Source organism: Mobula hypostoma, unplaced genomic scaffold, assembly GCF_963921235.1.
Source record: "Mobula hypostoma unplaced genomic scaffold, sMobHyp1.1 scaffold_51, whole genome shotgun sequence".
In the NCBI taxonomy this organism is placed as follows: Eukaryota; Metazoa; Chordata; class Chondrichthyes; order Myliobatiformes; family Myliobatidae; genus Mobula; species Mobula hypostoma.
The window spans coordinates 88,993-105,385 of record NW_026948233.1 but is presented as its reverse complement, the minus strand read 5'-3'; the positions used below and the strand labels follow the sequence as shown (position 1 = coordinate 105,385).

Below are 16,393 nucleotides of genomic sequence, written 5' to 3'. Positions count from 1 at the left end.
GAGTAGCCAGGGCATCAAAGCTTATGGTGCGAAGGCAGGGGAGTGGGACTAAATAGGAGAAAATGGATCAGCTCATGATAAAATGGCGGACCAGACTCGATGGGCCGAATGGCCGACTTCTGCTCCTTTGTCTTATGGTCTTATGGTCTAGTTCAGAGATTTCCTCAAATTTCTAGACTTTTGCCTGTATGCTTCTGGGACCAACTAATAAGTTTTGAGCACAGCCTCTTTCACTATGTCATGATCAGCTGCTTCATCAACTGTCAAAGCAGAATAGGCTTGCTGAGCCTTCCCCTTAATTACATTTTGTAAGAGAATGGGCCAACCCTCTTTTCACTACTTTAAACCCTGAGCAACCTTCTCAAAATGCTGAAAGTATTTATCAACCTCTGCCTCGTCAAATAGGGGTACCAATTTAACTTCCCGACTGGCCTCAAACTTATCACCAGAGTCTCACACTAGACCCCTTTGCTGCAATCTCTCTATCTTTTTCAGTTTGAACATCCTCTACCTTTCTGCTTCCTCCCTGTTTTTCCGCCTCTTCTCTCTGTTTTCCTGCCTCAACCTGCCTCTGCCTTTCCACAACCTCCATCTTTATTTTTTCTAACTTGTACGGGAGCTCAAGCTCACCAGGTTTACCTTCAGGAAACACCTCCAACTCCTCCACTTTAAACACACCCTCAGATACATAATACTCAGCTATTATCCTCTGCATCTGTGACCTCCTCATTGTCAATTTCATCTTAGCAAGTTTTAACCTTTTAGCAATACTCAATAACTCAACCCTTCTGGCGTCCTCTAATGCCTCAGAGGTTGGCGCTTCCAGACATGTATCAACACCCATTGCTTCAGATTTTCTACACACAAATAAATCAAAAGGGATTTCACCAATGAAATCGATAAGTAATCTATACGCCCCCAAATCTGTTCATATCCAGGATGCAGGCCCCAATTTTTTTATGAACCGTAACACTTTAAAAATGAACCAGCAGCAATAGACTACACCTGGAGTCTGGTTTTGATGTTAAATCCACTATCTTTATTAGTATCTACTTCTAATATAGTAACTTAAGCAAGATAAACAATAGTTAACAGTGGTATGTGTATATATGTGTGTAAATATAACTCCCACCCTACTGAGCTCGGGGGAAACAAGGCTTGGAGTCTTGAGACGGTGAAGTATGAAAGTTCAGCTCAACCACAGAATAGGTGATGAGAGAGAGATATTTGTAATCCAGGGTAAATGTTGAGAGAAGGCAATTATGTCAAATTCCATAGTTTCCACGGTGGTAAAACAAGAGAACAGTCGCTGTAGATTTTATCCGTCGTCGTTCCAAATCCACATACGAATTATCACCAAAAGTGACTTGTCACAAGGGGTATCGTCTTCAAGTGAATTACCACACCACACCCAGGCAAGGGTTAACACATAAGTGGTCTTCATAGGATACCCCAAATTCGATCCACTCCTATAGATCAAACGAGGTGACAACCACACATTCAACGTATGCTGAATCGATAATTAACCCAACCTTGTGGGCAGAGGAAAGTTCGAAACAGTGACCCATGGCCACTAGTTCCCTTGTTTCAATCCTTCCACTTTTCCTCCTTCATCTCTGTCTGACTCTGAGTGTCTGTGTCCTCGGTTAAAACTAAACAAGCTGTGAGCGATGTAAACGAGATGCAAGTCAGACTGATTCGCCTTAATCTCTCTCCCTCTTAAAATGACAGCCCACAGCAAATGAAACCTAGGGATTCATAACAACGGTCACTCCCCAGTGTGAACTGACTGATGTGCCAGTAGTTGGGATGACTGAGTGAATCCCTTCCCACATTCTTTGCAGGTGAATGGCTTCTCCCCAGTGTGAACTCGCTGATGTCTCTGTAGGGTGGATGATCGAGTGAATCTCTTCCCACATTCTGAGCAGCTGAACGGCTTCTCCCCAGTGTGAACTCGCTGATGTACCATTAGGGCAGAAGAGTGAGTGAATCTCTTCTCACAGACTGAGCAGGTGAACGGCTTCTCTCCAGTGTGAACTCGCTGATGACTCTGTAGGTTGGATGACTGAGTGAATCCCTTCCCACAGACTGAGCAGCCGAACGGCTTCTCCCCAGTGTGAACTCGCTGATGAATCTGTAGGTCGAATGACCGAGTGAATCTATTCCCACATACAGAGCAGGGAAACGGCTTCTCCCCAGTGTGAACACGTTGATGACTCTGTAGGTCGCATGACCGAGTGAATCCCTTCCCACAGACTGAGCAGGTGAACGGCTTCTCCCCAGTGTGAACTCGCTGATGACTCTGTAGGTTGGATAACTGAGTGAATCTCTTCCCACATTCTGTGCAGGTGAACGGCTTCTCCCCAGTGTGAACTCGCTGATGACTCCGTAAGTGGGATGACTCAGAGAATCTCTTCCCACATTCTGAGCAGGTGAACGGCTTCTCGCCAGTGTGAACTCGCTGATGACACTGTAGGTGGGATGACCGACTGAATCTCTTCTGACAGACTAAGCAGGTGAACGGCTTCTCCCCAGTGTGAACTCGCTGATGTACCAGTAGGCTGGAAGACTGAGTGAATCTCTTCCCACAGACTGAGCAGGTGAACGGCTTCTCCCCAGTGTGAACTCGCTGATGACTCTGTAGGTGGGATGACCGAGTGAATCTCTTCCCACATACTGAGCAGGTGAACGGCTTCTCCCCAGTGTGAACTCGCTGATGCACCAGTAGGGTGGAAGAGTGAGTGAATCCCTTCCCACAGTCTAAGCAGGTGAACGTCCACTCCCCGGTGTAAACACGCTGGTGAGCCATTAGGTCAAATGACTGAGTGAATCCTTTCCCAGAAATTCAGCAGATGACCAGCATCTGCCCGGTGTGAACTGACTGGTGTGTCCACAGGTGAGACCACTGACTGAATCCTTTCTCACACACAGAACAGGTGAAAGGCCTTGCCCAGTGTGAACTTGCTGATGTACTTTCAATTGAGATGACCGAGTGAATCGATTCCCACTGTTTGAGCAGGTGAACGGCCTTTCTCCTGTATAAAATGACGACTGTGCCAGTCTGTCAGATGATCGAGTGAATCCCTCCCCACTGTCTGAGCAGGAAGGATGGTTGATTGAATACCTTGCTCCACTTCTTAAATGTCTAGACAGAGACAGCAAAACTGGTGTTTGAGATTCCTGGAGACAAATTACTTCTCGTTTTAACCTGTAAAAAAAATTTACAAAATCCATCAATGGGTGTAGGACAACATTTCAGATGAGATTACTTGAGTTGCCAAGGTTTGTTCTGGTATCGGGAGACTTCCGGTAGCGCTCATGGAGTGAAGTCGCGTTCTTGACTCGCTCCATTACCTCTGAGTTTTTTCTCTCTATGGTCAGCTATACTTTAATTAACTATTAAGGCATCAATTTTTACAATACTTTGAATTAAACTGAATTCTCTGACAATTGGATGATACTGAGATCGGCTATGTCTAAGAACGGGAAAGACAGCAAGGATGGTAAACCTCCGGTTAAACCGAAAGCTACGGATCTCCCTCCGACTGAATCACCGGTGACTTTGAAAGCGATATCGGAGTTAATTCAGAGGGAAATTTCAACCTCTGTTAGGGAGATGATTCGTACAGAAATTATGGGCTTTGTTAAAGACCTGATTCATACGGAAATCTCAACTAAGTTCCAGAAAATTGCCGATTTAATGGATAAGATGCAAACATGTATTGCGGAACATCAGTCGGCTATATCTGATCTTCAAAAATCCGCGCAACAAAGTGAGCTTAAGATGGGGAAAGTCGAAGAAACAATTAATGTAATGAAGAAGAAACTTGACTTTTTGACTTTTAAAAACTCTGACTTGGAATCTAGAATGCGACGGCAGAATTTACGAATGATTGGCGTCAGGGAAGCCGTGGAAGCTAACAACCCTATGAAATATTTCTCCCAACTTTTAAAAGATGCATTCCCTACTGTATTTCCTGACCAACCACCGCTACTGGATCGTGTTCACAGAATCCCATCATACTCGTCTAGGTCAGATAGACCTAGGCATGTTATCTTACGTTTTCATTACTTTCAAGACAAGGAGAGACTGTTTCGATTCGCTCGATCTAAAGGTTTCATTGATTTTTCGGATCTTAAGTTCCGATTCGTGGAAGATTTCAGTAAACCAATCTGGGACCAACGGGTCCGTTACAGATCCGTGATGTCGGAATTCTATAAGATGGATTTAAGACCAGCGCTGCTGTACCCTGCACGTCTAAGGATTCGCATGTTAGATGGAGCCCTTCGTTTTTTTGATTCTCCATCGGATGCCCAGAGTTATCTGGATCAACTTTCATCTTCAACATCTTAATTGCCTTTTTTTAATTTTCTCCGTTGATCGGAGGCTGTGAATTGGTTGGTTTTAACTTTTCTGTGCCCTATTTGGGCAGAAAAGTTTACTTTCGATTTCTTAATATGGCTGCTAAACTTTTTTTTTAACTGCGTCATTTCTTTCTTTTCCCAGGGGATTCTGGGTGGTTACTTCCCTTTTGTCATCTTACGTATTTCCTGTGCGGCCTTAAATTTTGTAGTTTTTTTTTAAATTTTATTCTGTTTTGCTTTTTATAATCATTTTATGTTAATAATCCTATTTTTTTTGTTGCTGTGTCTATTCATGAGTTTGAGGTTTATTGTGGTTTTTTTTTAATATATACTTTCCGGCTTTTGTTCTGTTCTGTGTGTATTTTAATTGAGCTAACTTTTTTTTACTTATTTTTTTACTGTTTTACAATTAGCTGATCCTTTTCATATTTATACCTTTTTTTTAGGGAGCGTATACCGGAAGTCATGGGGGTAGTTTTAGCGCTTGCTTCTTTCTGGCGGGTCTGCTTTAGATTTCGCCTTGGGGTCTTGGGGTGGGGGGTGGTGGGAGGGGCTTCACGTTTTAGTTTGTTTCTCTTTGGGCTATATACATTATTGAAGTATTGGTTGCGTCCTTTTCCCCGGTATCTTTTGTATGTTCTGTTTCCTCTCCGGGTTTGTGGGTCGCGCCTATTGTCAATCCTCCTTGTTATGGGTTGACTTTAGGATTTATGGAGTCTATTATTAATTTTGTCTCCTGGAATACTAATGGTCTTAATCATCCTATTAAAAGGAAAAAAGTTTTTAAAGTGTTCCGGAGACTTAAAGCACAAATTTTATTTTTACAAGAGACCCATGTACGGAGGGGGGACAGACTACGTTTTTTCAAATTCTGGAAGGGCCAACAATTTCATTCGAACTCCAATGCTAAGATTCGAGGCGTCTCTATTTTTATAGACTCCTCAGTTACTTTTATACAACAGGATATTATCTCTGATCCGAATGGTAGATTTTTATTGGTTAGTGGTTTACTATTTAATAAAAAAGTAGTTTTGGTTAATGTTTATGCTCCTAATATGGATTGTCCGGAATTTTATAAATCATTGTTTGATCAGTTTCCGAATTTGAACGAGTTTTCATTGATTTGGGGCGGAGATCTTAATACCTGTTTATCTCCAGCTTTGGACCGTTCGGCTCCTTTACGGACTTTACCTAATAAATCTGCAAATTTGATTAATTTTTTCCTTTCTGATTCTGGGTCGACGGACATTTGGCGTTTTCTGCATCCTCAGGAAAAAGATTTTTCCTTCTTTTCACATGTTCATCATTCCTATTCAAGAATTGATTATTTTTTCATTGATTCTCGTCTCATTCCTTCAGTGATTAAATGTGATTATGATTCTATAACCATTTCGGATCATGCTCCACTTAAGCTTTCTATTAAAATTATGGCCAATATACCAAACAATAGACAATGGCGTTTTAATTCGCTGTTGCTTCAGGACTCGGACTTTGTTAATTTTATGAATGAACAGATTGAGCTTTTTTTTTACAATTAACCATACAGAAGATATTTCGGTTAACACTCTTTGGGACACTTTTAAAGCCTATATTCGGGGTCAGATTATTTCGTATTCCGTTGCTTTGAGGAAGAAACAGAAGCAGGAGGAGATGGCAATTGTGGACAAGATTAAAGAAATTGATAAGAAATATGTTATGGCTCCTTCTGAGGAGCTATACAAACAAAGAACTGAACTTCAAATGGAACACAGTTTACTACTCTCGTCCTCGATTGTAAACCAATTAAAGAAAACAAGAAGTGATTTTTATGTTCACAGTGATAAAATTGGCAAGCTGCTGGCTAATCAATTGAAATCTAATTATGTTAAATCTCAAATCAATCAGATTTATAACCAAAATGATCGATTGATATTGGATCATGTGGGGATTAATCAAACCTTTTGTGATTTTTATTCTTCTTTATATCAATCAGAGTCTCCTCGAGATTCTAAATATATGAATGATTTTTTAGATAAGTTAGACTTCCCTCAGATTTCACAGGATATGTCTTCTTTATTAGATACTTCCATTACAATGGATGAGATTAAGAATGTTATTTTTTCTATGAATCTGGGGAAAGCTCCTGGCCCTGATGGGTTTACCGTTGAATTTTATAAATGTTTTGCTTCTTTATTGATTCCTTGGCTCTATAAGGTTTTTGAGGCTTCTTTGAAACTTGGTAAACTTCCGGAATCTTTTAATAGAGCATCAATTTCTTTAATACTAAAGAAGGATAAAGACCCTGCTCAATGTGCATCTTATAGACCAATATCTTTATTAAATGTTGATTCTAAAGTTTTTTCTAAGTTATTAGCAAATAGACTAGAAAAAGTACTTCCTTCTATTATTTCGGAAGACCAAACGGGTTTTATTAAAGGTCGTTACTCTTTTTATAATATTCGTACATTGTTAAATATCGTTTATACTCCCTCACAAAATGTTCCTGAGTGTGTTATTTCTTTAGATGCCGAGAAAGCTTTTGATAGAGTAGAATGGCCTTATTTATTTAAGGTGCTTGAAATGTTTAATTTTAGCTTGAAATTTATATCCTGGATTAAACTGTTATATCACTCCCCTGTAGCCTCGGTTCGTACTAACTCCTTAAACTCACCTTTTTTTCCTCTCTTTCGTGGTACTCGACAAGGCTGTCCTCTTAGTCCCCTATTATTTGATATTGCATTAGAACCTCTTGCAATTGCTATTCGAGAATCTTCAAATATTACTGGGATAACTCGGGGATTAAAGTCCCATAAATTATCACTCTATGCTGATGATTTACTTTTATATATTTCTAATCCTGAGAGATCCATTCCTGCTGTTTTAGAGTTATTAGCACAATTTGGTCTTTTCTCAGGTTATAAATTAAATCTTAGTAAGAGTGAACTTTTTCCGATTAATAAACATCTTCCCTTATATTATAAATTTCCATTTAAATTGATTAATAATTACTTTTCATATCTTGGGATTAAAATTACTTGTAAATATAAAGATTTATTTAAGACTAACTTTTTACCATTAATAGACCATATTACTCAACTTTCATCTAAATGGTTTCCCTTATATTTAACTTTGATTGGTCGTATTAATGCAGTTAAGATGTTTTTTTTGCCAAAATTTTTATGTGTTTCAGGCATTACCAATTTTCGTTCCTAAATCTTTTTTTGATAAAGTTGACTCTAAAATTTCTTCATTTATTTGGCAGAATAAGAATCCGAGACTGGGTAAAATACATTTACAGAAAGCTAAGAGAGATGGAGGTTTAGCATTACCTAACTTTAGATTTTATTATTGGGCTATTAATATTCGACATATGAAATTTTGGTTACTTGACCGGGACATACTATCTATTCCTAAATGGGTAGCATTGGAATTACAATCTGTTCAGGGTTATACACTTGGTTCTATTTTAGGTTCCTCTCTTCCTTTTGATTCGAAACGTCTTAAGCAGGTCTCTAACCCGATAGTTAAATATGCTTTGCGCATTTGGTTTCAATTCAGAAAATTTTTTGATCTTAATCAATTCGGGTTAGCGATTCCTATTTTAGGTAACATATTTTTTCCTCCCTCTTTTACGGATCGCGCTTTTCAAACTTGGAAGACTAAGGGTATTTTACGGTTTTTGGATTTATTTTTAGATGGTTCCCTTATGTCTTTTGAACAATTATCTAATAAATATAACTTATCAAGAATACATTTTTTTAGATATTTACAAGTTAGAAATTTCCTAAGTACTATACTTTCTTCCTTTCCAATGCTTCCTCCTATATATATTTTAGATTCGATAATTAACCTTAATCCATGTCAGAAAGGTGCATCGGCTATGATTTATAATATTATTATGAAACTTAGGAAAGCTCCATTTGATAAGATTAGGGTAGATTGGGAACAGGAATTGGGGCTTACCATTTCTGTGGATGATTGGGGGCAGATTTTACAATTAGTTAATACTTCCTCTATTTGTGCTAAACATTCCCTAATTCAATTTAAAGTGGTTCATAGAGCACATATGTCCAAAGATAAGTTAGCGCGTTTTTACTCGCATATTAATCCTTTCTGTGATAGATGTTCGGGGCAGATAGCCTCTTTAACTCATATGTTTTGGTCTTGCCCTACTTTGGAAACTTTTTGGAGAGATATTTTCAATATTATTTCTAAGGTATTAAATATAGATATCTCTCCTCACCCTATTACTGCTATCTTTGGACTACCTAAAATTTCTAGTAATCTTTCCCCTTCAGCCCGTAGAATGATTGCATTTCTTACTTTAATGGCGAAAAGATGTATTTTACAACATTGGAAAGAGCTTAATGCTCCAACTACCTTTTTTTGGTTTTCTCAGACGATTTTATGTTTGAATCTGGAGAAAATTAGAAGTAACCTTTATGATTCTTCATTTAAATTTGAACAGATTTGGGGACCTTTTATTCGATATTTTCATTTAATGTAATATTTACCCTTCTTGTTTTTTCTTCACTGTTTTAATGGAGGTCGGGATTGAGGACGTGATTTTAAGTTTAACTCTGTTTGGTTTCAAGTTAGCCCATTGCTTTGCTTTGCTTTTAGTTAGTTGCACGGTGGGTTTTTTTTTGGGGGGTTTTTTTTCTTTTTTTTTCCATTGATATATATAAAATCTAGTATACTATTATGTTATCTTGGTTTCTTATGCTTAAATTACATTGTTTGTAGTATTTTCTTTTTGGTATTGTTATCTTTTGGAATTTTATTATACTTTAACATTGTATTAATGTTTATATGGCTTACCTTTTTTGTATACTTACTCAATAAAAAGATTTAAAAAAAAAAGGTTTGTTCTGGTATCACACTGTTACAGTGAGGTTCAACCCAAGTTGGACAGAGAAATCATCTCCTGACTGGGCACAGTGCTGGTATCTGGAATGACCATCAATTCCCAGATGCTCTTCCTGTCTCTATAAGAATGGGGCATTTCTGCCGTCTCCAGTTTGTTCCTTGGCTCAGTTTGACTCTCTCCATTGGTATTATTCCCTGTTCCTGCTGAGCCGCATGGGTGCCTGGCCCCACAGTAACTGAAACACTCTCGTGCAAATAGTCTTTCTTGACGTGCAACTGGGATTTTCTTGTATTATTAACTTAAGGTGCCACAGTTTTAATGCCATATAAAAAATTCCTGCTGAGATGAATGGTTGATCCACACAGCTGTTAAAAGGACTTAGAGTGAATTTTTGCATTATTTCAGGTTCTTTTCACAGTCATAGAAAATTACAACACAGAAACAGGCCTCTGGGCCATCTAGTTTGTGCTGAACTATTTAAACTGCCCACTCACATACCCCTACCATCCAGGTACCTATGCAAACCTCTTAAATGTTGAAATTGAGCTCACATGCACCACTTGTGCTGTCTGCTCATTCCACACCCAGATGACAGTCCGTGTGAAGAAGTTTCCCCTCATGCTCCCATTAACGTTTCACCTTTTACCCTTAACCCATGGCCTCTAGTTGTAGACCCACCATCTCAGTGGTAAAAGCCAGCTTGCATTTACCCTATCTATACCCCTCATAATAGTGGTATACCTCCATCAAATCTCCCCTCAATCTTTTATGTTCCAAGGAATAAAGTCCTGACCTGTTCAATCTTTCCTAATAACCCAAGTCCTCCAGACCTGGCAACATACTTGTGAATTTTCTCTGAACTCTTTCAACCCCTTTTACATCTTTCCTGTAGGTTGGTGACCAAAACTGCACACAATACTCCAAATTAGGCCTCACCAATGTCTCGTGCAGCATGAACAAAACATTCATCTCCTGTACTCAGTACTTTGGTTCATGAAGGCCAATATGCCAAAATCTTTCTTTCCGTCCCTATTTAACTGTGACACCACTTTCAGTGAATTATGGACATGTATTCCCAGATCCCTTTCTTCTGCAGCACTCCTCAGTAACTGACCATTCACTGTGCAATTCTAGGTCCTACCAAAATGCAACACCTCACACTTGTCTCCATTAAATTCCATTTTGCATTTCTTCACCCATTTTTCCATCTGGTCTAGGTCGCACTGCAAGCCATGATAGTCTTCCTCGCTGTCCACTACACCCCCAGTCTTGGTGTCATCCACAAATTTGCTGATCCAGTTAACCACACTATCATCCAGATTACTGATATAGATGACAAACAGTAACAGATCCAGCTCTGATCCCTGTGGCACACCACTGGTCACAGGCCTCCGGTCAGAGAGGCAACCATCTGCTACCACACTCTGGCTTCTCCCAAAGACAGTGTCTCATCCAATTTACTATCTCATCTTGAATGTTGAGTGACTGAACCTTCTTGACCAACCTCCCATATGAGACTTTGTCAAGTGCTTTGCTAAAGTCCATGTAGACAACATCCACTGCCTTGCCTTCATCCACTTTCCTGATAACTTCCTCGAGAGACTCTATAAGATTGGATAGACATGACCTGCTGCCTATCCTTAATCAGTCCACATCGATCCAAATACTTGTATATCCATCTCCTACACACACATTCCAATAACTTTCCCACTACTAATGTCGGGCTCACCAGCGTATAAATTCCTAGTTTATTTTTAGAGCCTTTCTTGAACAGCGGAGCAACATTGGCTGTCCTGCAATCCGTCACCTGTTCATCACCTGTCACGAAGGATGATTTAAATATCTGTGCATGGGCCCCGACAATTTCTGCACTTGTCTGCCGCAGAGTCCCAGGGAACAACTTGTCAGGACCTGGGGGGTTTTCCACGTTAATTTGCCTTAAGACAGCAAACACCTCCATCTCTGTAATCTGTACAGGGTCCAGGAAGTTGATGCTGCTTTGCCTCACTTCTAAAGACTCTGTGACCATCTCCTGAGTAAATACAGATGCAGAAAAGATCTCCCCCATCTATTTTGTCTCCTCATATGGATTACCATTCTGATCTTGCAGAGGATTAATTTTTTTCCCTTGCAATCTTTTCACACTAAAAAGTTGGATGTCCTCGGGGGTGGAATTATGATATTGTAGTCATTAGTGAGTCTTGGTAGCACCCAACAGTCTGAGGCATTTAGAGGAACAAAATATCTGGGGCCTCAGTATCTCTTGAAAACCAAGGTTCCCTGCACCAGTTACCTTTCAACTTCTATTTTGCAGGCACGTACAATCTCTGCACCATCAAAATTTCACTTCTGAAGGCCTCCCACTTACCAAGTACTCCTTTGCCAGAAAACGCCTGTCCCAAACCACACTTGTCAGATCCATTCTGAAACCATTAAAATTGACCTCTCTCCAATTTAGAATCTCAACCCATGGTCCAGACCACACTTTTTCCATATTTACTTTGAATCTCATAGCATTATGATCACTAAATTCTGTCACCAGCCCTGGATCATCAGCTCATTGCACACTTCTACGTCAGGAATTCTATGTACTGATTAAGGGCACATTTGACAATTCTACCCCAGCTAGTCCTTTTACAGTATGGGAGTCCCTGTCAATATATGGAAAGTTAAAATCACTCACTGAATCAACCTTTGTTTCTTGGCATGGTCTGCGATCTCTCTACAAATTTGTTCCTCTAAATCCCTCAGACTGTTGGGTGCAAACAAGTCCCAATAATGGCTACAATATCATAATTCCCTGTCCTGAGCTCATCTGGCTTTCCTACGATGCTTCTTGCATTGCGATATACACAGCTCAGCACATTCATCGCTCCATGCTCAACCATTTGATTGCTGACTCTGTCTGAGGTCTGACCAACATCTGACTAGTGTCAAGAAAACAAACTCTCCCTCATTGTCACAAAAACAAACGATCTGATTGTGGACGACAGGATGAATGGAGACAGGCTAACCCCTATTGACATCAATGGATCTGGGGTTGAGAGGGTGAACAGCTTTAAGTTCCTCGGCATAAACATCACCGAGGATCTCACATGGTCTGTACATACTGGCTGTGTTGTGAAAAAAGCACAACAGCACCTCCTTCACCAGAAGCTTGGGACGGGGCCCCAAATCCAAAGAACTTTCTACTGGCACACACATTCCAATAACTTTCCCACTACTGATGTCAGGCTCACCAACGTATGGTTTCCTATTTTATTTTTAGAGCCTTTCTTGAACAGTGGAACAACATTGGCTGTTCTCCAATCCTCCAGTACCTCACCTGTCACTCAGGATGATTTAAATATCTGTGCTTGGGCCCTGACAATTTCTGCACTTGTCGGCCGCAGAGTCCCAGGGAACAACTTGTCAGGCCCTGGGGATTGATCCACGCTAATTTGCCTTCAGACAGCGAACACCTCCATCTCTGTACAAGGTCAATGAAGTTGATGCAGCTTTGCCTCACTTCTATAAACTCCTATAAACTCCTGTATATCTCCTAAGCAAAAAAATATCTCCCACATCTATTTTGTCTCTTCATATGGATCACCATTCTGATCTTGCAGAGTATTAATTTTTCCCTTGCAATCTTTTCACACTTAACATACCTGCAGAATCCATGAGGATTCTCCTTCACCTTGTCTGCTGGGGCAACCTCATGTCTGCTTTTATTTCTTTCATACGTGTTCACCTGAATTTCCTGTACTTCATAAGTACCCCATTTGTTCCTATCTGCCCATACCTGGTATGCACCTCCTTTTTATTGATCTGGGAGATGAAAGCCAAAGGGGTGATGGACCTGCATGGTGGGAGGTGGGGGTAAGAGGGGTTAAACTAAAGTTGCAGGGGGAATGGGAGCCTGAATATCAGAACAGATAGTAGAGGTGTTGTGGAGACAGATGTTGTTCAGTCCTTAGGCAAAGTCAGGAATTAAAAACATTGAGCATGGTGCAGTGAATATGCTCAATCCTGTATATTTCAATACAAGGAGCAGCGTAGGAAAGGCGGATGTTTTCAGGACATGGATCAACATCTGGAATTATGACACTAGGATCTGGCAACTGTGAATTGGGACAGGCTGCTTTATGGCAAAGGTGCGCTTGGTAAATGGGAGGCCTTCAAACCAAAATTTTGAAAGTACAAGGCGGGTATGTGCCTGTCAGAATAAAAGGTAAAGATAGAAACTGTAGGGAACCTTGATTTTCAAGAGATATTGAGACCCTGGTGAAGCACAAAATGGAGTTGTAGAACAGGGACAGGCAGGTAGGTTCTTATGGAGTTTAAGAAATGCAAGAGAACACATAAGAAATAAATCAGGATGGCTAAAAGGCATGAGATTCCCCTTGCAGAAAAGATGAAGGATAATCCTCAGGGATTCTGGAGATAGATTAAGAGCAAAAGGACTGCAATGCACAAAATTGGTCCTCTGGAAGACCGGAATGGCAAACCATGTGTGGAACCAAAGCAGATGGGGGAGATCTGAGTATGGAATGAGCTGCCAGACGAGGTGGTAAATGCGGGTTCTTTTTTAACATTTAAGAATTAATTGGACAGATACGTGGATGGGAGGTGTATGGAGGGATATGGTCCGTGTGCAGGTCAGTGGGACTAGGCAGAAAATGGTTCGGCACAGCCAAGAAGGGCCAAAGGGCCTGTTTCTGTGCTGTAGTTTCTATGGTTCTTTGGTTCTATCTCAAATATATTTTTCATCTCATTTACTCAGGAGATGGACACAGGGTCTATGGGATTGTGGAAAAGCAGTATTAAAATCGTGGACCCTGTACGGATTAAAGAAGAGGAGGTGATTGCCATCCTGAGGCAGATTAGGGTGGATAAATCTCCAGGGCATGACAAGGTGCTCCCTTGGACCCCACGGGAGGCAGTGCAGAAATCGTTGGGGCCCTAGCAGATATAACAAAATCATCCTTAGTGACAGGGGAGTTATCACAGGATTGTAGGATAGCCAAAGTCATTTCGTTCTTCAACACAGAGCAGAGAAATCTACAGCATATTCCAGGCCATTCAGCCCACAATGTTCTGCCAACCATGTAACTTACTCTAGAAACAGCCTGGAATTTCCCTAGCACATAGCCCTCTATTTTACTGAGGTCCGTGTACCTATCTAAGAGACTGTTAAAAGACCCTATTGTATCTGCCTCTACCACCACCGCAGGCAGTGCATCCCACACACCCACCACTCTGTGTGTAAAAAAAACTTACCCCTGACATCCCCTCGGTATCTATTTCCAATCACTTTAAAACTATGCCCCCTCGTGTTAGCCATTTCAACCCTGGGGAAAAGCCTCTGGCTATCCACACGATCACTACCCCTCATCATCTTATACACCTAAAAAAGGCTCCAAACATAAACAAAGAAATTATATATTGCTTTGAAGATTTGTTAGAAGTATACAAAATTATAAGGGTACAGATCGGGTAAATGCAAGCAGCTTTTTCCACTGAGGTTGGGTGGGATGACAACCAGAGGTCATGGGTAAGTGGGGAAGGAGAAAATGTAATGGGAACATGTGGAAAAGCTCTTCACTGAAATGGTGGTGAGAGTGTGGAATGAGATGTCAGCACAAGTGGTGAATATGAGCTCGATTTCACAATTAAGAGAAGTTTGATAGGTACCTGGATGGTCGGGGTGTGGAGGGCGATGGTCCTGGTGAAGGTAGTTGCATTAGACAGATTAAATGTTTTTTTACCATTGACTAGATGGGTCAAATACCCTGTTTCCGTACCGAACTACTCCATATTTTTATGACAGACAAGTTGGACAAACTTGTTTGGAAGGGAAAAGGTAGGAGTGACAACGAAGCAGCAATGGCTGGAGTTTCTGGGAGCAATTCGGGAGCTGAGTGACAGATACATCCCAAAGAAGTGGAAGCATTAGAAAGGCAGGAGGACAAAACCGTGGCTGAAATGAGAAGCCAAAGCCAACATAAAGGCAAAAGAAAGGGCAAACAAAAGAGCAAAAACGATTGGGAAGCTTTTAGAAACCAACAGAAGACAATTAAAAAAAAAAGTCAGATGAGATCAGGGGGTGGAATTATGATATTGTAGTCACTAATGAGTCTTGGAGCACCCAACAGTCTGAGGCATTTAGAGTAACAAAATAACCGGGGCCTAAATATCTCTTGAAAACCAAGGTACAATATAATAATTCCCTGTCCTGAGCTCATCTGGCTTTCCTACGATGCTTCTTGCATTGTGATATACACAGCTCAGCACATTCATCGCACCATGCTCAACCATTTGATCGCTGACTCTATCTGAGGTCTAAACAACATCTGACTGGTGTCAAGAAAACAACCTCTCGCTCATTGTCACAAAAACAAAGGAGCTGATTGTGGACTACAGGAGGAATGGAGACAGGCTAACCCCTATTGACATCAATGGATCTGGGGTTGGGAGGGTGAACAGCTTTAAGTTCCTCAGCATAAACATCACCAAGGATCTCACATGGTCTGTACATACCGGCTGTGTTGTGAAAAGAGCACAACAGCACCTCTTTCACCTCAGATGGTTGAAGAAGTTCGGGATGGAGCCCCACATCCTAAGGACTTTCTACTGGGACACAATTGAGAGCATCCTGACTGGCTGCATCACTGCCTGGTATGGGAACTGTACTTCCCTTAATCGCAGGAACCTGCAGAGAGTGGTGCGGACAGCCCAGCGCATCTGTAGATGTGAACTTCCCACTATTCAGGACATTTACAGAGACAGGTGTGTACAAACTATTTATTATAAATAACTATAAATTACACATTGCACATTAGACAGAGAGGTAATATAAAGATTTCTACTCCTCATGTATATGAAGGATGTATGTCATAAAGTCAATTCAATTCAATTCACCCTCTCCACTATCTGTTCTGTCAGTCTGGCTCCCATTCCCCCTACAACTTATTTTAACCACATCACCCTCTCCCCACAGTAGCACTAGCGAGCCTCACCACTGGGATATTAGTCCCCTCTTGTTCTGTTCCCCTCACTAACAAATCCCCTCTCACCCCTTTGACTTTCCTCTGTCAGTAATCCCCCCAACAGTTTCTAAAGTGGACCCACCTGTTGTTGTGTGGGATGGACACAAGATTACGCTGCGATGGTTATTTAACCTCATTCCCCTTCCTG

General features: G+C 40.8%; 2 protein-coding genes across 2 annotated transcripts in view; both read right to left on the bottom strand.

Annotated features, from left to right (window-relative positions):
• The window catches only part of LOC134342073 (zinc finger protein 229-like), a 170,156-nt gene that overhangs the window by 89,015 nt on the left and 64,748 nt on the right, over nucleotides 1-16,393 (bottom strand). The window lies entirely within an intron of this gene.
• The window catches only part of LOC134342078 (zinc finger protein 850-like), a 76,903-nt gene that overhangs the window by 19,826 nt on the left and 40,684 nt on the right, over nucleotides 1-16,393 (bottom strand). Inside the window, exon 5 of the mRNA XM_063040024.1 lies at nucleotides 1,787-3,208. Coding sequence (XP_062896094.1) covers nucleotides 1,787-2,809 — 1,023 coding nt within the window. The 5' untranslated portion in view covers nucleotides 2,810-3,208. The remainder of the gene's footprint in view (nucleotides 1-1,786; nucleotides 3,209-16,393) is intronic.